At 38.0% G+C, this 25305-nt stretch overlaps 1 protein-coding gene across 3 annotated transcripts in view; it reads left to right on the plus strand.

The window, feature by feature from the left end:
• The window catches only part of PDE7B (phosphodiesterase 7B), a 357194-nt gene that overhangs the window by 292366 nt on the left and 39523 nt on the right, over positions 1-25305 (plus strand). For all 3 annotated transcript variants that reach the window (XM_040239308.1, XM_040239309.1, XM_040239307.1), the window contains 5 exons: positions 13909-14060; positions 16267-16330; positions 18728-18823; positions 21603-21703; positions 23372-23503. In XM_040239308.1, the coding sequence (XP_040095242.1) occupies positions 13909-14060; positions 16267-16330; positions 18728-18823; positions 21603-21703; positions 23372-23503 (545 nt within the window). The remainder of the gene's footprint in view (positions 1-13908; positions 14061-16266; positions 16331-18727; positions 18824-21602; positions 21704-23371; positions 23504-25305) is intronic.

Genomic DNA, 25305 nt, shown 5'->3' on the forward strand with positions numbered 1-25305 from the left:
CTGACATTCTTGTTCAGTGATACTGATTTTAATTTTCAACCTTTACATTTTTACTGTTTTTAAAACACTTGTATTTATGAATTGCACTGAAATGTCCTTTTCTTGCTTTTGTTTTACTATACTTTTTTAAAAGGAAGGAAATCTGAGATTCCATGAGTGTTCATACATCACTGTACCTCAGGGAAAATAAGGTTCCATGCTGGACTGTCACATGCCCCCTATCCTTTGTCCTTTTCTATTCTATAAAGAACAGAATATAATGAACAAAGCATCTTGAAAAATCAGATAGACCTAGGTTCCAGTCCCTGCTCTGCTACTTATCAGTTATGCAGTTCCTGTTCTTCTGCACAGGAGATTACCCTGTTATCTGTTGTGAAACATTTAGTACACTTTTCTAAATCCGTCGCTTCATCTGTAGAAATTACCTGGTAATACTGACTTCACAGTACCCACTTTTTTGAAAATTAAATAGGATGACAAATGTAAACTATCTAGTAGGTGCTCAATATTTCTTAGTCCCATCACCCTCTGGCCCCAAGCCTTGTTTTTGCTATAGATAGAATAAATGGAATAGAAGGCCAGGGGTGCTTGTTCTAGATTAAATTCATCAGTTATATCTTTGAGGACAGTTCAGGTAGTCATGCAAGTTGACACCAGAATAATCCTCTAAAAATTTCTTCTCTCTTCTCTAACTCAGTGTACAAATCTATAGCTTTCCTTGACCTATGAATGGTATGAGTCTCAGTGGGAATTTGTTCCTTAACGGTGTTACACGTGTGATTACACCTAAGATGCCACTATAACCCATAGAGAGCCATGGGCCATAAGAAACAAATCTCAACATGCAGGTAAAATCTCAAGCTCTACTGAACTAGAGTGGGTGTTTGCATTTAAAGAGCTATATAATACCCACTTGATTCAATCCATTAAATCAGAGGATTCACTCAGGTGGACTGTAACTCAAGCATCCATTATAACCCATAAAGAGAAAGGAATTCATTCACAATGAACTTCCTTTCCAAAGAATAAAACATAAAGGATCCTTTTCTGAAAAATTTTGGAGGTCCACATTCCTACCCAGGTCTCTGCTAATGGACACTCTAAAGATATACTTACAATGTTTTCAAAAATCCTACAAATTCCAAAAGAAAAAGAAGTTCAAGTTCTTCTATACAGGAGATTACCCTGTTTTCTGTTGTATAAAATGAATGAATCTTGCCTGCTCCAGACAATTCATTCTTACTATCAGTTCTGTGGAGGTTTGCATCATGAGGAAAATAATGTGCTGCAAGAGGTAGGAAAAAGAAAAAGTTTCTATCTCAACCAATAATCACCTTACTCCAGAAAGAATGTTCTGGGACAACCTAGAGGGGTGGGATGGGGTGGGAGGTGGGAAGGGAGTTCAAGAGGGAGGGGACATATCTATACCTATGGCTGATTCATGTTGATGAATCAGAAACCAACACAATATTGTAAAGCCATTATCCATCAATTAAAAATAAACAATTTTTAAAAGAATATGTGTATATATATATATATATACACACACACAATAGATTATTACTCAGCCATCAAAAAGAATGAAATAATACCATTTACAGCTACATGGATAGACCTAGAGTTAACCATATCAAATGGAGTAAGTCAGAAAGAGAAAGACAAATATCATATGATAGCACTTACATGTGGAATCTTAAAACCTGATATGAATGACTTATTTACAAAATAAAAATAAATTCACAGACATAGAAAGCAAGTTTATGGTTACCAAAGGAGATAGGGTGGGAGGGGACAAGGAGAGATAAAGTATGAATTTGGGATTAACATATACGCACTACTATGTATAAAGCATAAACAACAAGGACCTGTGTGTATAGCACAGGGAAGTATAGCACAGATCTTCAGTGTCCTGTAATAATCTAAGTAGAAAACAATCTGAAAAAAGAATAGAGATATATAATATGTGTCTAACGGAATCACTTTGCTGAACACCCGAAACTAACACAACATTGTAAATCAACTATACTCTGATTTTTTTAATGGTTAAAAATAATAATAAATAATCACCTATCCCTTCATTCCCTTGTTCAATGAGCACCTTTTAAGCCAGCCACCACACTATACAGACAGGTGTGTGTGCTCAATCACATCTGACTCTTTGAGACCCCATGGACAGTAGCCTGCCAGGCTTCTCTGTCCATGGGGTTTTCCAGGGAAGAATACTGAAGTGGGTTGCCATTTCCCACTCCATGGAACCTTCCTGACCCAGGGATCAAACCCATGTTGCTTGCATCTCCTGCACTGGCAAGCAAATTCTTTACCACTATCAGCACCCACATGGTCCTACTCTAATAGGGGGCTTATAGTAGTGTGTGCAGCAACGGGCAGGAGAGTTAAGAACACTGATTGCTCCAATCCCAACTGCAAAGCATTAGAGGGCTCACAGAAGATCTGAATGCATCTGACTGGGAAGTGAGGAGGAGTTATTTGAGGTGGGCTATTGAAGAGTTAATGGCATTTCTATAGATGGAGATAGTAATCAATTGAGTAATCAGCTGAGAAGTGTGGGAATCATACTGAAGCTTGAGGGACATGGGAGGGGAAAAAAACAGCCAGAACAGAGACCTATCTATCTGCAAGGAGACTGGTGGGAGATAAAAATGGGAAAATAAGTTGGCATCAACATTGTAAAGGACCATAAATACCAGAAAAATAGTATAACTATGTAGACATTGGGGAGCCACGGAAGAATTTGAAGCAGGGGGGCTGACATGGTAGGCGTCGTGCTTGAGAAATAAATCTGTCAGTGGTAGGTGAGAATGATTGGAGGGGACAACGGGAGACAATGAGAGGATTACCCCCACTCTCCCGGGGTAGGGGGGTAGAACGAGCAGACAGAGTGAAGGGCAAGGAGCAGATGTATATTACAACACAAATCTGGAATTTTTATAGTGAAATATAACAATTCAAACACATATCTCCAATAAAAGACCGCACTTATTTTAAATATATGCTGGGAACTAGAGAGTTAATGCAACAGTTTTTAAACCTCTGGAGACTTAGAATCAACTGAAAGTTTGGTCACCTCAATTTGCTCACCACAAACCATTGCCCTCAAAACTTGGGATTTGCTAAACATTTCAAACACTGAGAAGCGGAGAGTTCAATAAAACCACATTGTGCCTGGCACATATTTCTCCTTTTAAACTAAAGAAATTTGATGCTTACTAATTCATTTAAATTTCATTCAAACTGAGATTTTGAAAAACCTCTCTATTGCCCAGAGAAATCTTAAGAGCTTATTTTTAAAGGCTTTTCCTTCCTTACAAAAAGGAAATAGTTTTTCAACTATCCCTGAACCCCGAAGTTAGAGATTCATAATCCATGGGTTGAAGTGGATTTTGGGGGTAGGCAAAATAATAGACTAGAAACAGCACATTTTGCCATAAACCAGTTCATTGGATGGTTGAGGAGGACAAGGATTTTAACCCTCTTAAACACTTTCTGAGCACATTTTCTAAAGGCAAGGCAGCAGGTGTGGATACAGTGAACTGAGTCAAGAGTTCATTCTATTCTAGGACTCATATCAGCCATATTGGTTTTCTCTTTACTGTCAAGAGCATAAAAGAGAACTGGCAATTTTAAAAAAATAAATGTTAAAAAGTAGAACTAGAGAAACAATTCTCTTTGCCTTAAAAACTCTTCTTCCTCCACTTCCTCCCACTCAATGGCAGCGTTGAAGCATAGCTCTTCTTCAAGTGACAGCCATCAAGAAGTCGTGAGTATCTGTTGTACATAGAAGAGCTAATGACATGGGGTTTTACTACATCTCTGTTCAGAACCTGCATTTAGGAAACTTAAAATAACTTAGCTCCTTTTAACTCAAATAGATTTTCCAACTTCAAGTTAAATTGTAAGGCAATGATGAGTTTTCTTTTGGTTTAGGTTTGTTTTCTTTTTGTTCCTTTCCTCTTTTTTTGGTGATTTTGTTATTGTTAATGTTATGTTGTCTGCATTTTTGTTTGTTTTTGGATATCACAACTGATTTTCTTATTTTCCTGTTAAAGGCCTTAGAAAATTCCCCAGATGCTAAGGAATTTAATTTCTATTTTATCTCAATCAAATTGCTCTAGGATTTCGGAGGTCATTTGTACTGACTTTGTCTTAAATATATATCAACCCATGTGAGGACAGTCTCCACACTTGATATTATAGGACAAGTACTTTGTCTTAAATATATATCAACCCATGTGAGGACAGTCTCCACACTTGATATTATAGGACAAGTAATATCTTTGTTTGTCCTTAGTTTCTAAATGCCATTTTCTGACTGCTGGTAATATGTACAGGAAAAATAAACAAATATGGTCATTTATGACCACTGATGACTTTTGAAAGACCAGAATAGACATAGTATTCTCTTTTCTGTTCTCTTTTTTAAAATATTTAATGCCCTCTTCATCCATTTTGGTCACCCCTACCCCCATCTCTGGCAACCACCAATCTGTTCTCTGTATTTATGACCCAGATTAGATTCCACATGTAAGAGAGATTATATGGCATTTGTCATTCTCTGACTGATCTTTTTTCACTTAGCATAACGCTCTCAAAGTCCATTCATGTTGTTACCAATGGTGACACCATTTATTGAAGAGACTCTTTTCCCTATTATATACCTTCAGCTCCTTTGTCATAAGTTAATTGACCATATATGCAAGGGTTTATTTCTGAGCTCTCTATTCTATTCCACTGATCTATTTGTCTGTTTTCATGCCAATATCATACTATGCAATTACTATAGCTTTGTAAAATAGTTTACAATCATCCAGTGTGATGCCTCCAGATTGGTTCTTCTTTGTTAAGGTTGTTTTGGTTATCTAGGTTCTTTTGTGGTACCATGCAAATATTTGGATTATTTGTTCTATTTCCATGAAGGATGTCACTGGAATTTTGATAGGAATTGCACTGAACCTGTAGGATATTTTGGGTAGAATTTTTTACAATATTAATTCTTCTGATTGATGAGCACAGAATATCCTTCCATTTATTTGTCTTCAATTTTTTTTTTAATTGCTGTCTTGTAGTTTTTAGTATACAGATCTTTCACCTCCTTGGTTAAATCTATTCCTCAGCATTTTATTCTTTTTAATGTAATTGTATCTGGGATCATTTTCTTAATTTCTCATTCTGATAGTTTGTTATTAGTGTGTAGAAAGGCAACAGATCTTCGTGTATTCATTTTTTATCTGACAACTTCACTAATATCAATTATTCAAAGGGTTTTTTGATGGAGTCTTTAGGGCTTTCTATATATCATGTATCAATATCATAATATTGTTGTTATATTTTAAAGATTTCTTGGCATCTGATTCTTTTATGAAGAAATGGAGACTTTAATGTCTAGAGATACTAATCTGTGAATGCTGGGATTTGACTAAAGTCATTACAGCCCAGTCTGAATTATAAATTATGAAATTTGCTGTGTATGTATGTGTTCAGTCACTCAGTCATGTCCATCTCTTTGCGACTGCATGGACAGTAGCCCACCAGGCTCCTCTGTCCATGAAGTTTTCCAGGCAAGAATGCTGGAGCAGGTTGTCATTTCCTACTCCAGGGTATCTTCCCAACCCAGGGACTCAACCCGCATCTCTTCCATCTCCTGCATTGACAGGAGGGCTCTTTACCACTAGTGCCACCTGGGAAGCCCATGAAATTTCCTAAAAGCACATAATAATAAATTGAAGTGTTTAATACTTCAGTTGTAGGTTGAAGTGAGCACTAGTCTCGTTTAGCACTTTGTCAAGCAAACAAGAAGTCCACATTATACATTTTTTAAATACATTGATATTATTTTCTACATATTATCTCTTTACTAGTTTTTTTCATTAGTCTACTTAAAAATTTTATCTATAGGGCAACTGCACCTTAGCATAGTTTGTTTCGATCTTAAAACCCTCATGAATGCTTTCAGAAAATTGCCATCCTGGATAACTCTACTAACCTTCCAACTTTGTAGGAATCCTGAATCCTAAACTGGTGAGAATTGGCTATACAAAAGAAGTGTTATACTGTAAACCTGCTATTTGCGTTTCAGGACTCCTAAAATCACACTAATTAACTTTTTTCATCTTTTTTAAAACCACATATTTAAAACTAGAATTTCAACCTGATTTCTCCAAGGCTCATCATTCTTGAGCTCAGAACTAGAGCACAGATACAGCAAAATTATTTAATTCCATCATCATATATTTAACACCTATATGCTGCAGGATAATGTGAAATTTCAAAGAAAACTACCAGGAATCTGGCCTCTGAGACCTTATAGTCTAATAAGTCAAATGTGTAAATAAGAGTAAATTTGCTATCACACAAGGCACCGTGTTATGGTGGAGGTCAGTCACAGGAAATGGCAGTGGCAGGAACACCTGGTCTCTGGAACTCCATTTGGGGGGGTTGAGAAAATGATTTCAAAAGCTAGTGTATAAATGTAAGTTTTAGGATCTTACACTTTACAAATCAGCTTATTGTTTTAAAATGGCACTTGATAATGATGTTTCTATAAATTAATTGAAAGAATTGAATCAAATTACAACAACAAACTTTGTATGGGGCTTCCATAATTAGCAAGATTATACACTAGACACAAGGAGTTACATTTGATAAGATGGTTTCTAACCTTGAGGAGTAATAAGTTTATACCAATATCCCTTTAGTATAAGACATATTAAAATTCTGTAAGAGAAGAATATGAAAGTATTTGAATAGCCACTAACTCAGCAAGGAATTTCATCATAATTATTATAACATAGTGATTATATAATTATATAATAATTATATAAGTATTATAATTATTAGTATAATTATCAGATTATGGAATTTATTAATAATATTATTTTAAATATTCAGTAGAATTAGTGCTCTGAAAGTATTGATGTTAAATTTATGAAGTTGAGTATCCATGTTTGCTAGAAGCAAGTTTCCACTTAGACATAAAAGCATTCTTTGTTCTCAGAACCACCTGAGCTACCTCTGCACCAATTACTAATTATTCAAATTCTGGAAATATTGGGTTGGCCAAAAAGGTCCTTCAAGTTTTTCTGTAAGATGGCGTGGAAAACCCAAATGGGCTTTTTAAACCTAATAGTAGATACAGACATTGTTGGACGAACTATGTATACAGTTGACAGAAACACCCTCATCATATAGGTGAGCTTATAGCTTTTCTTTAACCCCAGATAGTATTTCTAGGTTTAAGGTTTCTCCTAGTACCAAAAGGTATCAGCCCCTGTAAAGAGAAGATGCCATAGAGAAGGTACTCAAAATGAAAATAATTTTTATTAACATTTTTTGCACTTAAGCCAATCCCAGCTTGTGAAATTTGAAAATTACCATATGAGCAGTGCCAATATAAACTTCATAACCCTAAAATTAGTGTCTAAATAGTGCAGAAATGTGTTAATATGTACAATTTGTGAAATTTGTAAGAGAACAAGCAAGCAGAAAACGACTTTCACAGTCAGAGTCAATGCGTACATAGATTAGGCAGTGAGGCCTTCTGGAGCAACGTTTTGTAACTTCCAAATGAGAATATGGGGACCCATAGCCCATTAAACTGCAAAATCCAAACAGAAAGCACCATTAGGGTAGCTGTGAATGCCTTTAAATCAAGTTTTTTAATTCTATAAAAGTATTAAATAAACCCAGTATTTTATTATTACATACTTTGTTAAGATTCTTTTTTTTTTTTTTTTTGCTTTTTATTTTTTTGTAATTTAAATTTGTTTATTTTAATTGGAGGCTAATTACTTTACAATATTGTATTGGTTCTGCCACATATTAACATGAATCCGCCACGGGCGTACACGTGTTCCCCATCCTGAACCCCCCTCCCACATCCCTCCCTGTACCATCCCTCTGGGTCATCCCAGTGCACCAGCCCCAGGGATCCTGTATCAAACCTGGACTGGCGATTCGTTTCTTATATGACATTATACGTGTTTCCATGCCTTTCCCCCAAATCATCCCAGCCTCTCCCTCTCCCACAGAGTCCAAAAGACTGTTCTATACATCTGTGTCTCTTTTACTGTCTCGCATACAGAGTTATCGTTACCATCTTTCTAAATTCCATATATATGCGGTAGTATACTGTATTAGTGTTTTTCTTTCTGGCTTTTAGCTGAAAGTGTTATGTCCAACTCCTTGCGACCCCATGGACTGTAGCCCACCAGGCTCCTCTGTCCATGGGGATTCTTCAGGCAAGAATCCTGGAGTGGGTTCCCTTAGTTCCTCCAAGGTATCTTCTCGAACTAGGGATCGAACTCAGGTCTCCTGCACTGCAGGCAGATTCTCTACCTACCATCTGAGCCACCAAGGAAGCCTGATTTTAATGAAACTATCTTCCAAATTTAGCTTAGCCAGTCATTTAAATTTCTGTCCAGAAATGCCTATCACTGTACTCCTAATAATCAAAACAAAAATATGCCACTCACTGAAAGTCCTTTTGGAAACAAATGTGTCAGGTCTTATTTAATAACAGTATAACACATATCAATACTTCCAAAGCCAATACCTAGGATTATTATACAGCATGGTGATTTATTCATGGTTCTTTATATGAATTTTTTTCTCCCAACTATACCTTCAGTTTATATCCTAGTTTTCTATCCTATTATCTCACAGCACAAAGTGCTCCCTAAATGACAGTTGATAAATAAATAATTAACATTATTTTTAAATAAATTTATTTTCTTTCATTATTGAATCTCTTCAAGAGAGCTACCTTAAAGTTTTTTTTTCATTTAGCTTTATGAATGTCCTCATGTAAGAAAATGAAACTTTATCATTTTCATAAATGGTCATCCAGTATCACTCCTGAATTATTCTGTTATATATTAAAGAACAACCCAGAGAGCAGTGCTATATGGATACTTATGACATGCCTTTGTATTTTAGAAAATATTGGCCACCAACAAATACTGTATCTTGGCAGATACCTACCTGCCCATCTCAGACAATAAGTAAGAATTTGCACAAATAAAGAATACACATTAAACCAAATGATTCCAAAACTTTGACACTCTCATGATGAATGATGTTATATGCTATTAATGTATTTTTTAACCTATACACTACCATAAAAAATTAACTATGAGAAGATTTTATGTATAGATTTATTTTAATATTTAACATTTTTCACATTATCTGAGCTTCTGCTGCAAAGATGCAAGACAGGGCCAAAACTAGGCTGGGGCAAATGAAGCCCTTACCTCAGTTCCAAAATTTTAGAAGGTACCAAATAATTCAGTAATTAAGATATTTTATTTTTAAAATAATATTTTCAAAATAAAAATTAAGAACAAAAAATATCAAAAATGAAAATAAAAATTGAAAGAGATCCACATTGTCATTTTAGTAGACTATCACCATTGACTATAAGGGTAAAAAATAAGGAGAGAGTCTTGCTGTTTTCCTCTTTTCTTTAAGGCAAAAATGGGTTCTCAGCTCATGGCAACAGGAGATTAGCAATATTTTAGTCAAAATGATAATTTTGGTGACCAGAAATTATCTCTAATCACCTATATTTACTGTATGTAACAAGTGTCATTATCTTAGCTACGAATCAGCTTGAAATATCTTACATGGAAAGCTGAATGGAAGTTTACCAAGAAACAATCCATAATTTCAATTTGCTATGTTTGTACCATATTTCCATAATCCCAGCTTAAGTTGTTTGCTTCTGATTCTATTATGTAAACACAGGCATGCTATTAGCCACAAGGGAGATTTTCTTCTAGTATTTTAGAATGGGAGGATTTTCATAGACTACCAAAAAAAAGGAATAGACCATTGTATGGATATTTCCTTTCAGGTTTATACGTAATACAGAAATAATTAATTTCATTTATTTACCAACACCCTTGATTTCATTCTATATAGTTCTATATAGAAATATCACCACATTTCTTTGCTCCCAAACGTGGCAAAACTCCTTGAGAGCTGAATATACTCCATGTCATTATGTCAGATTTCTCCCTTCCCATTCTTTCTCTTCTTAGACTCTTTATTATATAATAACATCAGAATTATAGGGAATTTGTGCAAACGGAACAAAGAACATTCGTAGTCTCTTTACCCAGATGCACCAGTTGTATTTTGCTTTATTTGCCTTGCTGCTACTTTCTTCATAATCACTTGAGAATTTGTTATACACATCATGCCCCTTTATCCCTAAATATTTCAACATGTATTTTCTAAGAACAAGGGATTCTCCCATGTAACCATAGTTCAATTATCAAAGTGAAGACATTTATAGATAAGATATTATTATCTCATATAGAAGTTCATATCCCAGTTTTACAAATTGTCCTACTAATGTCATTTATGGAATTTTTTGGGGGGGCGTGGATCCAGGATCCAGTTCAGAGCCGTGCATTGCATTAAGCACACTGTATCTGTGTATCCATTATAATGAAACAATACCTGGGTTCTCCTTGTCTTTTATGAAGTCGATATATTTTAAGAGTATAAGCAGAGGCATATATATACCTGTAGCTGATTTGTGTTCATGTATGGCAAAAGCCAACACAATATTGTAAATCAGTTATCCTACAATTAAAAATTAATTAATTAATTTTTTAAAAGAGTTTGGACAGATTGTTTACTTGAAGAATATGCTTCAGTTTGGGTTTTTCTGACGTTACCTCTTTTGAGGGATGTACCTTTGGGGCCAGACCACTGCACAGGTGAGGTTGTGTCCTCAGTGAATGACGTCAGGCAGAGTAAGATGTCAGCTTCTCCTATGACAAGTGATGCTAACGTTGAATAGTTAGTGAAGATGGTACCTCCTATACCTTGTCCACTAGAAAACTACCCATGTTTTCCGTTTGAATTAGTGTCACCTGTGAAAAGATTCTTTGATACTATGTAATTATTCTGTTGCTTTTTAAACTTTTACATAATTTTATTATCTATTAATGATTTTGGCCTGAATCAGTTATTACTATAAAGGTTGCTATTACTAATAATTCACTGTTTCTTCCACCTTATTGGTCAGAGCTTTCTCTTATTTACTTATTTACTCACGTCGTTACTATGGGCTGGTGGAGTCTTTTTTTTTTTTTTTTTTTAGTCAGTGGTTTATAATCCAGTCTCCTGTTATTCATGCTGAGTTTCAAATTTTCGCATATTTGCTCAGAAAGCCCCCCTTCACATCGTCTCCTCTGTCATTTTTCTACGAGCCCATCATTTTTTGAACTCTCCCTTGTTCTCTGGCATTATAAGAAGTCACAGTTCATCTTGTACTGTGCTTGCCCCAGTCCTAGATTCACACATTTCACCAAGGTTATCGGGCTCCTTTTCGTGATAAATTATATTTAAATAACAAAATGTGCATGCTAAACGTGCTTGTAGCTACTGGATATTGTTGCTTATAAGCGTACAATAAAATGTGCTTGTTTAACAGCACAGTTCAGTGAATTTTGACTGTGAGTGCTGAACTCACAGTCCCTAGGTTAATCTCATCTGACCACTCCCAAATGTATTTCTCAAACCCAGTCTTCTTCCCCAAGCTCTAGATTTTATATCACTTATTTCTACTAGACATCTTCCCCTGAATTTCCAATAGACATCCAAATTCAACACATATCAAGCTGAAATCTACCCCATACCTGTTCCATCTGCAGCCTTCCCCATCTCAGATGATGGCAGCTCCATTCCCCCAGTTATTCAGGCCAAAAACTTGAAAATATATTCAAAATGAATTCAGAATCCCCTCATGTCATCTCTTTCCATGGCTACCCCTATGGTCTAACCAAACCATCATTTCTTGCCAAGATTATTCCAGTAGCCCCATAACAGATCTCACTGCACCAAAAGTCTGCTGCTACAATCTTTTCTTAATACAGAGGCCACGGTGACCCTTTTTAAATGCTGTGTTTCCATACTACTCTTCTTCTCAAAACTTTGCAGTGGTTCCATGTTTTACTGAGAGTAGAGCCCAAGTTGTTACAATGGCTTTCAGAGTAAAATTCTCACACACACCTCCACTTTGCTCTATGAACACATCTCTCTCCTCTTTTTCTCTCACTCTACATGCCAGCATCCCAGCCTCACTCCCACTCTGGAATTAGTTGAGCTGGTCCCTCTGTAAGAAAGGCTTTTCCCCAGATACCTGCTTGGTCAGCTCCTTCATGTACTTCAGTTCAGTCAAGTTTTGATCAAATCGTAGCCTCTAATGAGGGCGACCTTGGCTATCCCATCACAGAACTCCTGACCCCTTGTCCCTTGCTTCCCTTTCTTCCCCCATTACACATACCAGCTTCTAACCCATTTTTATAAATTGCTTCTTTTTTGTTTATTGCTTATTTTCTATCTCCCTTGGCTAGAATGCAAGCTTCTTGAAGATGGGGGTCTTTGTTTTGCTCACTAGAGGATCTAGAACTGAAAGATCTCACCAGGCATCTGGAACAGTGCCTGTCCCTTAGTAACGTTTAGTAACACTCAAAACATTTTGTGTGTGTGTGGCTTCATTCTATTCATTGCAGGATCTTATTTCCCCAACCAGGGATCAAACCCAGACCTTGCCAGTGAAAATGCCAAGTCCCAACCACTGGACCATCAGAAAATCGCCTCAAAACATTTTTTAATGAATGAACCACTTTAACCTGTACTTTGATTGATAAACAGAGATGAGTGAGAACCCATCAGTAGAACTGAGCCTGCGTTTAATATTGATGTGCGCCTAAGCACCCAACTTCAGTTTACTGCTCTTATCTCCTTATGGTCTTGTTTACATCTCCCCAGACAGGAAATCTAAACCCAATTGAAAATACAAAGAATTTTAATCAGGTGGCATTTCCAAAAAGCAGTGGGTGTTGTGTGCCCTGAGTTAAGTCTTTGCATGCATAATAAAACCAAGTAACTTTCTGATTTTGGTCATTCCCTGACCTTGGGAGCGCCACATTGTAAAAGGGTCATTTTCCATCTATTCCTCTGCTTCCAATATCCACTGTGATTTTGACTTCTATAGAGGAAAAGATGACATGGGAAGAGGCGTGAGAGGAACCAAAATTTCTTTATGTATGAACTGTATGCTTTCCTTCTAGGACCATTCACTTGACTCCAGATATAAATTTGGCAGCAGATGTCACTCTTGTGGCTGAGTGATTCATAGGATTTCATCTGAGATGAAATATACCTTGACAGACATTCAAATTATGTGCTTGGGGTATTTCTGGACAGTCAACAGTCAAGTTTTAAAGGCACATGTGACAGGAGTATTAAAATATCTCTACTGACAGGATCAGATTTTTATGGCCACCAGTGAAAGAGAATATACTCCATTAGAAAATAAACACCCTTTTTGCTTCATGTCGTGAGAATCTAGGTCACTCTTGTGCTGAGAGTTTTAATTCCTTTGCTGCCGATGTTCCTGGGACATTAGGAAACCTTTCCTTGTATCCAAGCTAGTGTATTCTCAACTCTTCTAATTCAGGTGAAGGATTTCATCAGACTACAGAGATTGTAGGATGAGAACCTGTTCTAAATTCTAGAACCTCCATTCCAGTATAGAAGAATAAAAAAGCATAACTGTTCTTTAAATGCATACAAAAGTGTGTAAATTTACTCACTAAGTTTACTAACGTTGTTAATAAGAAAATGAGGTTTTTAATTAACATTCATGTCTTCCAAAAGTAGCCAGAAATATCTCCTTTTAATGAATGTAACATATCAGAAATATCCTTCTTGTTCTAGAAGAATTTCAAATGCAGAGTTACATGGTCTCTATTTAAGAAAGTGTTGAGAGCATCTCTTGGGATTCTCTCCTTTATAATGCACTCTTATTTTTACAGAGTGGAGAAAATAGGGGTTTTTAAATGTATAACTTCGGAATTTGATTGCTTTCCACAGATACAACACACTCAGGGGAAATTGGCACCAAGAAAAAGGTGAAAAGACTGTTAAGCTTTCAGAGATACTTCCATGCATCAAGGCTGCTTCGTGGAATTATACCACAAGCCCCTCTCCACCTGTTGGATGAAGACTACCTTGGACAAGCAAGGGTGAGCTAGTTACCCCTCTGTCACTTCATACCAGGCCAGTGGCTGAGAGAGTGTGCCTCCCCCCACCCTCCCACCTCCCCTCCCACCACTGGTCGCACCTCACTTTGAGTCCTACTTCGGGGCCCTGGGGAGTTCTGTGCCTCTCAACAGTTACTCAACACATGTGGGCTCTTTCCCTTAAATATTAGTATAAAGCGAGGTTAATAGAAGCACTCTCCTCATAGGGGTGGCACAAAGACTAAATAAAGTAAAGCATGTTTGCATGCTTAATAGACTCATACCTAGCACATGCTAGCTATTTTTATTTTTATAAATGTGCAAAACATTTTTGCACAACACTAAGTAAAACAAGAGTTTCCCTTGTAGCTCAGTTGGTAAAGAATCTGCCTGCCCGGTGTCGGTCCCTGGGTTGGGACGATCCCCTGGAGAAGGAAATGGCAACCCACTCCAGTATCCTTGTCTGGAAAAATCTCATAGACAGGGAAGCCTGGTGGGCTGCAGTCCATGGGGTCTTTGCAATCCACTCTGGTGGCAGGAGCCAGGAAAGAATAGTGAAGTGGGTAGCCATTCCCTTCTCCAGGAGATCTTTCTCACCCAAGGATCAAACCCCAGGCTCCTGCCTTGCAGGCAGATTCTTTACACTCTGAGCCACCAGAGAAGCTCCAGAAGGAGAGCAAAGCTAAGCTCCCAGCACTGGAGCATCTGACAGCATTCTCCTGGATGCCACCCCTCTCAGCAGCCATCTCCCAAGAAAGACGACACTGAGATGTAGGAAGAACCAACAGGCTAGAAATCAGGATATCAGAGATCAAATTTTAGCTCTGCCTTTAGAATTGTGTGACCTGGATTAAAAGAGTACTTAAACTGGACTTCACCCAAAATCTACTGTCCCTTTATTTCTTGATGCTATTGTGAAGTCTTTGTGTGCCATGATGAGGCCTTCGGATTTTATCATAAGACACAGGGGGACCACTCAACTGGAGGTGGGGAAAGAGAGCTGGTCCTTAGCGGAAGCAGAGCCCATGAGAAGAGAGGAAGGCAGTCACTGGAGCTACAGTGAGGGTAGAGTCAGCAACTGCAACTCTGACACCATCTAACTCTAAGCAGGAGGTATTGTTCAAAAGAAAGGTGGTCCAGTGGCTAAGACTCTGTGCTCCCAAAGCAAGGGGCATGGGTTTGATCCCTGATCAGGGAACTATTAATAAGATCCCAAATGCTGCACAGCACAAAGAAAAAAATGACATAACCAAAGGTTTGAAAACAGGGACTGAATCAGATATTTGTACACCTACACTCATAGCAACATTATTCACAAGACCCAAAAGGAGGAAACAACTCATATGTGTGCCAGGAAATGAATGGATAAACGAAGCGTGGTATAATTCTTGCAATGGAAGATTATTCAGTAGGACAATAAGTCTACATTGGACGATAGGTCTTTAAATTACCCAATATTTTCAATTGCCCAAGCTTCAGTTTCCTGTCTGTAACAGTGGTTAATTTCACATTTAGTCCACACTGAGCAGAGTAATATGCTCATCAGTCATCTAGATTTCTTTTTTTTTTTTTAACTTTACTGTAAACCTCCTCCCCTAGGTAGAGACTATAAAACTACAATTTTAACAGCTATCTATCATATGTGCTTTACTATGTCATGCACTGCTCTAAGCTCTTTACATATATTGTTTTATTTAATCTTTACAACAGGTTTAACTTTTTTTTTTGGATAATTGCTTTACAGCATTGTGTTGGTTTCTGCTAAACATCAACATGAATCAGCCATAGGTATAATAGCTGATGGTTCCTCCCACTTAAACCTCCCTCACACCTCCCTTCCCATCCCACCCCTCTAGGGGTTTGAGTTCCCTGGGTCATACAGCAAATTATCATTGGCTATCTATTTTGCATATGGTAATGTATTAGAAAACTGAGGTACAAAGAGGCTAAGCAATTTACCCAAGGTAACACAGCCAGTAAGACATGCGGCTGTCATGGGATGTGGCAGTCTAATTCCGGAACCTGTCCCTTTAACACTGTTGTTATTATTAGGGAGTGGAGTAAGATTTGTTTTACTGAAAACCAGTTGTACATAGATAGTAGTACACTATTTTCAACTGTTTAATTCTTTAATTCACTGTGTCTCAAAGTAAATGTTTGGGTCTCCAATATGATTCATCTGAGTGCTGTTTTTTGTTTGCCTTTTCAGCACATGCTCTCCAAAGTGGGAATGTGGGACTTTGACATTTTCTTGTTTGATCGCTTGACAAATGGTAAGTCACCCAAAAGAATTTTCACTAAAATACACACCATAAAATGGGATTAATTTTGTGAAAAACAAAATTTATTTTTAAACACTGTTATTCTTTATTTCTTTCTTTTCCCACGTTCATAAATCTGCAGCCATTCTAGAAGGGCCAGGGCAAAGGGAAATTAGTTCAGATGAAGAATAAGGGTTGAATTTGGACTTGAAATCTTAATACAATTTCCTTCTTGTCTTGATGACTCCAAAAGCATTTAAAAAGCACAGATTAGATCTTTCCTTGCATAATACTTCAGCCACATGCAAAACGAGGTCATTCGTTCTTAGTTGATGAAAACTGGGAACATAAAATCATATCTGATCAGTCCTGACTCTTACTGGAGCCAATGGTTTTGCACTTTTATTAAGTGAGTGAGTCTGCCCCTTTGCAGGTATTGTTCAGATATGCTTGGCATCATGAGAAGAAAATAATTGCTGAGAATAGAGTACAGAAGCTTAGAGTGCAGCTGAAGGGAGAAGTAAAATTCTTATTGGCTCCACTTTTAAAATTCTTGTTCCTATAGAGGTTTCTCTTAAGAAAATAATAAGATCCTATTGTATTTTTAACTGCTCATTAAACAAATCTGATCATAGGGAATCAGTAAAAGACATCACATTTAATGCTGACCATCATCTACCATGGCCTTGCCAGGTGGTGCCAGTGGTAAAGAACCCACCTGCCAACGCAGGAGACGTAAGAGACGGGGTTTGATCCCTGGGTTGGGAAGATCCCCTGGAGGAGGACATGGCAACCACTCCAGTATTCTTGCCTGGAGAACCCCATTGTCAGAGGAGCCTGGTGTGTTGCAGTCCATAGGGTTGCACAGAGTCTGACACAACTGCGTGGTTAGCACGCACACACTCATCATATACCAGGATTGTGTTTTAAGTGATTACAGAAGATTTCCTTCCCATTCTATTCCTGACAAACAACACGAAGTGGAGAGATACAGCCTCAAACCCTGAAACTGAGCTTTGTGTGCATGCGTGCTAAGTCTCTTCAGCCGTGTCTGACTCTTTGTGACCCCGTGGACTGTAACCCACCAGGCTCTTCTGTCCATGAGATTCTCCAGGCAAGAATACTGGAGTGGGTTGCCATTTCCTCCTCCAGGGGATCTTCCCCACCCAGGGATGGAACCCACGTCTCTTTTGTCTCCTGCATTAGCAGGTGGATTGTTTACCACCAGCGCCACCTGGGGAGCCTGAAAAATGAGCTTTACACGGTGAAAGCTAGACCATATAGGGATGTATCTCATAATCTTGTGTCTCACTTTGCTCAAGTCAATTGAGAGATGGGGACCAGTACATGAAATTAACCGTGAACAAAAGAATTAGTTCAATGCTCTTTGTTAAAAAAAGAGTATAATCACAACTCACAAAAATATGAAATGAATATGTCAATGATTTTATTTAATTAAATTAGTTACAGATTCAGTAAAATGCTACAGCTAGTTCAAAGGAAAATTCAAAGAGTCATATATATGTAAGCAGTAAGAAATGCTGAAATAAATTTGTCAATACCTGGGAAACTGGGAGGGGAAAATCAATTGTATTTCCCTCTAATTTCATTTTAATGTATACAGACAAAATTCGTCTGCAGTGATATTGGTTATCTAAAATTTTGATTCTTGTGAAATAGCTCAAAGATAATGAAAGCTATAAAAACACATAGAATCAGATACCCTGGATGAGTGTGCTTAAGCAACACATAGTTTTCCATTTAAGATACCAGTCCTTTTCTTAGTCCATTTCAGTCTTTCATAAACTCTACAATGTTTTTAAAGTTCAAAGTCCTTATTCTCTAGTGAACAATATTTTTTGAATGCTTAACAAGTTATTGTAGCTTCAGTTTTGCACCTCTACTGACTTCAGTTACAAAGTATCTCATGGTCAAATCTCATCTTGAGTGATTTTCCAAAGGAAGAGTAGGCAATATGGTGGCTTAGATACCCCTATAAATGTAAAAATCATTTGGAAGCAACTTAAGACACATTTTCAGTGACCATTAAACTGCACATTTTTTAAAATACCCATACAAATACATAAGCACACACACGCACGCACGCACACACATGCGTGAGTATGTATCCCTGGTACTGCTATAGGCAGGCTCCTTTTAACTCTTCATGTTTTCATTGCCTGTGGTATTGGGGAAATGTCTGAGTTAATTTTTCTTGTGCAGTAAGAGAAAACCTGGGACCAGATCATAATAATAATATCCTTTGTACTTGGATAATTTCAGATCTAAAGAGGAAAAGAAATGATTCTATCAGAGAACTTTCATTACAGAAATTTTGGATCCTATTGTCTGTCTTGATATTTTAATAGTAATGAAAATGAATTAAAGCAGCTGACTGTTTTTCTATAGGGAACAGCCTGGTAACATTGCTGTGCCACCTCTTCAACACCCATGGACTCATTCACCACTTCAAGTTAGATATGGTGACCTTACACAGATTTTTAGGTAAGTCCTTTTTTCCACATTTCTACTCCATTTCTCATGAATAATGGCAGTCTACAATACTGTTTACTACAAAGTGGTAAGAGCCACAGCACGGTAGATGAAGACCTCATATTAGTCTTAAATTATCCATCTTCATTTTAAAATATAGTTTATCTATTTAAATTATTAAAAAATATTAGTTATGCTTAGGCTTAAAATATAAAGGCTATGTGAAGACAGGGACTTTGCTGATGGTTCAACAGTAAAAAATCTACCTGCAATGCCAATGACACAGATTCAATCCTTGTGTCAGGAAGATTCCCTGGAGAAGGAGATGGCAATCCACTCCAGTATTCTTGCCTGGGAAATCCCATGAACAGAGGAGCCTGGCAGGTTTACAGTCCATGGGGTCACAAAAGAGTCGGACATGACCTAGCAACTGAACAACTACAATGTAAAGACAACCACCAAGAGCAGATAACTGTCAGAGAAGTTACTGATCTGCTCATATATTAACAAAACCCAAGCAAAGTACTCCTCAATAATGCCACTCGGGACATGAGTTGTTGAAATATTCAATAGGCTTTTTTTTTAATGAGAAGAAAACTACTGTGTATATGGACTTCCCTGGTGGCTCAGATGGTAAAGCGTCTGTCTACAATGCGGGAAACCTGGGTTCAATCCCTGGGTTGGGAAGATCCCCTGGAGAAGGAAACGGCAATCCACTCCAGTGCTATTGCCTGGAAAATCCCATGGACAGAGGAGCCTGGTAGGCTACAGTCCATGGGGTTGCAAAGAGTCTGGGCCACTTCACTTTCACTTTCCCTATGTAGACAGCACACATTGTAGGCAGTGTTTTGGGTATGTTATTTCTAACAGTTTCAGTACCTCTGCAAGTTGAGTGTTATCAATATTTGACCCATGGATAAGGAGAAGTACAAAGAAATTTTGTAACTTGCTCAAGGTCAACAAATTGTAATTGGCAGAGCCTCCATCCAAGCTCAGGTCTGTTGGATTTGAAAGCCCACCATCTTTCCACCCAACTGCACCATCACTTTTTCATCAAAAAGCAGTCCCAGCTCTCATTTGACTTTATGTATCTGCTTATTTATCTTCCAGTGAATTATCCAGGGCACATTTTTTATATTTTTATTTGTTTGTTTATTTTGGCTGTGCTGGGTCTTTGTTGCTGCTCAGGCTTTGCTCTAGTTAGAGTGCAAGGCCTTCTCTCGTTGCAGAGCATGGGCTCCAGGGCCCATAGGCTTCAGTAGTTGTTGCGTGTGGGTTCAGTAGTTGCGGTCCGCAGGCTCCAGAGCACCGGCTCAGTGGTTGTGGCTCACCGGCCTCGCTGCTCTGCTGCATGTGGGATCTTCGCAGACCAGAGGTCGAACCCACATCTCCTGCCTTGACAGCTGACTCTTTACCAGTGAGCCGTCCTTGGTCCATTATTAATCACCAAATAACTGTCCTCTGCCTCTTAGCATGTTCTTGACTTCTTTGACTTGCCACGTGGCAGTGCTTTGAATTTGAAAGCTGACTTGATACATCAAGAATAAAATAATCATGATGGTGATAACAACAGCAGCAGCCACCAGGCTTATATGGTGTTTACACATGCTGGGAACTCTTCTAAGAACTTGCATATATTAACCCATTTAATCCTTACAGTATGCCTTTGAGATCAAAGCTACTATTATCCCTACTTTATGGAGGAGGAAATGAAGGAAACTTGGCTAAGTAACTTTCCCAATATACATAAGTAATAGAGCCAGGATTTACATATAATAGTAAGATAAACCTGCTGAATAAAACGTACATGTGGCACAACAGGAATACTGGAAACCAGCCAGAGCAAGGCTCATTCCAGAAACACAAATAACCTCAAGCTAATTGTGTTGAGAGAGAGTGAGTGAAGTAATCCCCATGAAGGGAGCCAAATAATTTCAATTTGTCTAAAGAAGGAGAATGCAGATACTTTGAGCATGTGTGCACACCAGAGTATGTGTGAAAAAGCTAGAGTCAGTGACAGAAATAACACCAGAATCTACAGCCAAAGTCATAGGCTGGGCTGAGAGAATATGGCCACACTTGAAAATCAGGACGTTCTATACACACTGAATATACTGCATCTTAGGCACTGCCTTGGTTAACTTTGCTGAAACAGGCAAGTGGTTTCTGTAAATTGCAAACAAAATTGCATTATGTCTCTGGTATCAAGAGCACTCTCGTCCTTAGATTGGAAGGGCATGAAAGATAATCATTTGATCTGAATAAGATAGAAATAAATCTAAGGATTCCTCAGTTGGATCAGTGAATTTCCACCTGAAGAATCCCAAGGTTTGCTCTGGTCTGTATTTGTTATTTAAGTGATAAAGCTATCTTTGGATGAGAGCAGGGCTTTTCAAAAGGAAGCCTCTTTTATGGCATATTATTCATAAATGGCAGCAAACTTAATTAAACTATAATGTGAAATAAAGCTGTCCTTTTCCCACATATTTATTTTTCCTATGAATGGGAGCCTTCATGACTGCCAAAAAGAGGTGATTTATGAAGGTGGTGAGGAATCCCAAGGGCCTCACAAATCCTTCTAGCCTTTCTTCCCTCCTCCCTCTCCCTCTTCTCCTCTAACAACCCAGTAGAACTGCCAAGCTGGCAAACTACATTCATTTCTAAGGCATCCCCGTGTTGCGCATTTGGGAGTCGCTGCTATTTTTAAGCAAAAGAGACCTTCAACAAGTCTGAGCTCGTGTGTCCTTTGTGTTTTGTTTTTAGCTGATTGAGTTATCTGTTTACCTCCTAGTCATGGTTCAAGAAGATTACCACAGCCAAAACCCGTATCACAATGCTGTTCATGCGGCCGATGTCACCCAGGCCATGCATTGCTACCTAAAGGAGCCAAAGGTAAGGCAAGACCACTGTCCCCCTGGCCACCTGGAAACACCAGGTAAACTGCCTGCGGGGCCCCAGATCGCCTGACATAACAGAGCAACTGGGTTATGAGTCATTTATAGCATGAATACAAATTGCTTATATGAAGGGTTCATGGACTTCTCTGGCTATCCAGTGGTTGGGGTTTTGCCTTCCAAAGCAGAGAGTTCAGGTTTGATTCCTGGTCGGGGAACTAAGCTTACACATGCATCAAGGCCAAAAAAAATAAAAATAAAAACATAAAACAGAAGCAATATTGTAATAAATTCAATAAAGACTTTTAAAAAATGGTTGACATCAAAAAAATCTTTTAAAGAAAAATTTTAAAAAGGTTGCAATATCAGCTCTGAAATCATGAAAGAAAGTAAGTAAGAAAGAAAGTATAATAGTCATGAAAGAAAGTAAATTTTCAGAGGTTCCCTTCTATAATTTATATATTTTCAAGGCTGCATTAGGACAAAAATAACCCTCTCTATGACAATCTGCATCTTAGATATTTTCAACAATCACAAAAGTTAGCTGCTTTTGACTTAAAACTATGTCACACCTAGTACCAGCACTGAAGTTTTCTAGGAAAAGTCCCTCAGCTCATGTTTTTTGATTAGCAAGTAGAATTAAAATTCAAGACCCAAGTTCCACTTCCTAGTGAGGCAACTAGACATCCTGATTCCAGCCCAAGAGAACCTGTGTACATCAAAGGCATCTTAAAAGTATACCCAGATGCAATGTATTAATCAAAAATTTTAAACATGATGATAATGCTTGTTACTCAAAACCTAAACATTTCTTAGCCATATAAAACCTAGCTGGTATAACATATCGGATGAGTTTTGTTCGGGTTTTTGGAAAATGATACCTCAGTCCAAGACTCTGTTTAGTTCAATCAGTTTTAACATCAACCACTAAATATACAGTCATTCCCAAGACAAAACTGGGTATGCCTCATCCTTATAAAATATCCCAAAGAACTTAAAGGTTTTTTAATTTAATCCTTAAGTAATTTGAAAATTGTAATATATCACAGTTGTATATTTAAAGTTAGTGCTAGATTCCCATTTTCCTGCTTGTTTCCTTAGCTAACCAAAAAAAAAAAAAAAAATGACAGCTTCTCACACATTGCCTCACTCTATTACACATTGGAGAAATATGCAAATTTTGTAATCCAGTCCACTATTGATTTCATATTCAAAGAAGTGGCAATGATATATTGGATGAATGATATACAAAAGTGATTTTTTTAATATGCCCATCACTTTGGCTTCAACTTTTTCCTTCACTTACAGCTTTCCTGGGAGCAAGGCTGACTAGACTCTGCCTGTCCCCACCCACCATAGAGAGCAGTGTTGCCAACAGTTAGTGCTTTTACAACAGCAAAACACGACAAGAGTAGCAGCAGGAAGAGGAGGCTACCGGGATGAGCTACACAATTTGATTTGCTGAGTTATTTTCCTCCCAGTGCTTTCTTCTTTCCTGAAATTTCATGGGGCTGTTACCTTACTGACAGCTTCAGAAGGTTAAGGTCTGACTGACAGGCCTGAACGATACTAATATGATGATTCATTCCATGTGATTTAGCCAAAACAAAGACTAGCTTATTTTGGGAAATATACCAATCAATCTCCCAACTCCGTTTTTTAACAGCTTGCCAGCTTCCTCACGCCTCTGGATATCATGCTTGGACTACTGGCTGCAGCAGCCCACGATGTGGACCATCCAGGGGTGAACCAGCCATTTCTGATCAAAACGAACCACCACCTCGCCAACCTATATCAGGTAAGAAAGGCAACAAGATACATTATGGTGAACTGGTTTAGGCCTAGTACTGGAGCGTGAATCTCACTCTTGGAAATAGCCTTCATTCAGGGTCAGCCTTAGTGATGACCACAGCCAAACAGCATGGATTTGAAATAGGTTCAGAAGATAAAATTAGTTTGCAAGGATATTCAAGGAATTCAGTTTGCTCCAAAGCAGGTTTGAAATTGTCCTAGGTCGAACAGGATTCCTGAGTCTGCCTTCTCATGGTCTGAGACTATCTGTCTCCATGGGAATCATCTAGTATATAATGGCCAGTTAAAGCCAGTCCTTGTAGAACTTCTATAAATTATACTTCCCAGGTATAATTCTTATTCAGATTTATGTTACATCTCTAGGACCATTTGTTAATCACATTTTAATTTTTTTTGTTGGAGTATGGTTGACTTACAATATGATATTAGTTTTAGGTATACAATATAGTGGTTCAAAATTTTATAGACTATACTTCATTTATAGTTATTGTAAAATATTGACTGTATTCTGAACTTTTTTGGCTTCTGAGACAAAGGTATATTATCAAAGACAATAAGCATACTTTGTTGTTATAAAATATTTCAGCAACACTAGTAGTTTGACCTGAAGAACTCTTATCTCTGATATTCCTTCAGACATTAATACCCTAAATCATAAATGAATTATTCCCAGAATTTTCAACACAGTTTTTAGAAGACCTTTGGTTGTCATTAACAAAATCATTGCCTACAAGGGAGTCATTGATCTCAACTGTAGTAGATCTCTTTCGGTTAAAAAAAAATAAAAAAAATCAGTGCAGGAAAAATTTCTGAAGAATTCCCAGAAAACAGATGTGTTATATAAGATGGTAGAGCTTGAGGATGCATTAATTTCCAATAAAGCACAGCTGGAACATGCAAGAAAGCCTTTTCCCATTCATCTGATTAGCTTTTGGTCCATATAGGAAGTGGAATACCAAGGTTTATGAATCCCCCTGGTACATACTTCAGCACTGGGCTCTCTTGGGCTGTCAGCCAGTACCTGAAGCTAGGGTAGTAATGACCATAAAGAGAGGATAGGATGACAGAATTTAGAAAAACTTGACGATGTTCAGTTCACTCAGTCATGTCCGACTCTTTGCAACCCCATGAACTGCAGCAAGCCAGGCCTCCCTGTCCATTACCAACTCCCAGAGTCTGCCCAAACCCATGTCCATTGAGTTGGTGATGCCATCCAACCATCTCATCCTCTGTTGTCCCCTTCTCTTCCTGCCCTCAATACTTCCCAGCATCAGGGTATTTTCCAATAAGTCAGCTCTTTGCATCAGGTGGCCAAACTATTGGAGTTTCAGCTTTAGCATCAGTCCTTCCAATGAACATGCAGGACTGATCTCCTTTAGGATGAACTGGTTGGATCTCCTTGCAGTCCAAGACACTCTCAAAAGTCTTCTTCAACACCACAGTTCAAAAGCATCAATTCTTCAGCACTCAGCTTTCTTTATAGTCCAAATCTCACATCCATGCATGACTACTGGAAAAACCATAGCCTTGACTAGATGGACCTTTGTTGACAAAGTAATGTCTCTGCTTTTTAATATGCTGTCCATGGGGTCACTGAGGGTCGGACACAACTGAGCGACTTCACTTTCACTTTTCACTTTCATGCATTGGAGAAGGAAATGGCAACCCACTCCAGTGTTCTTGCCTGGAGAATCCCAGGGACGGGGGAGCCTGGTGGGCTGCTAACTATGGGGTCGCACAGAGTCGGACACAACTGAAGTGACTTAGCAGCAGCAGGTTGGTCATAAC

Source organism: Oryx dammah, unplaced genomic scaffold, assembly GCF_014754425.2.
Source record: "Oryx dammah isolate SB20612 unplaced genomic scaffold, SCBI_Odam_1.1 HiC_scaffold_4, whole genome shotgun sequence".
Taxonomy (NCBI): domain Eukaryota; kingdom Metazoa; phylum Chordata; class Mammalia; order Artiodactyla; family Bovidae; genus Oryx; species Oryx dammah.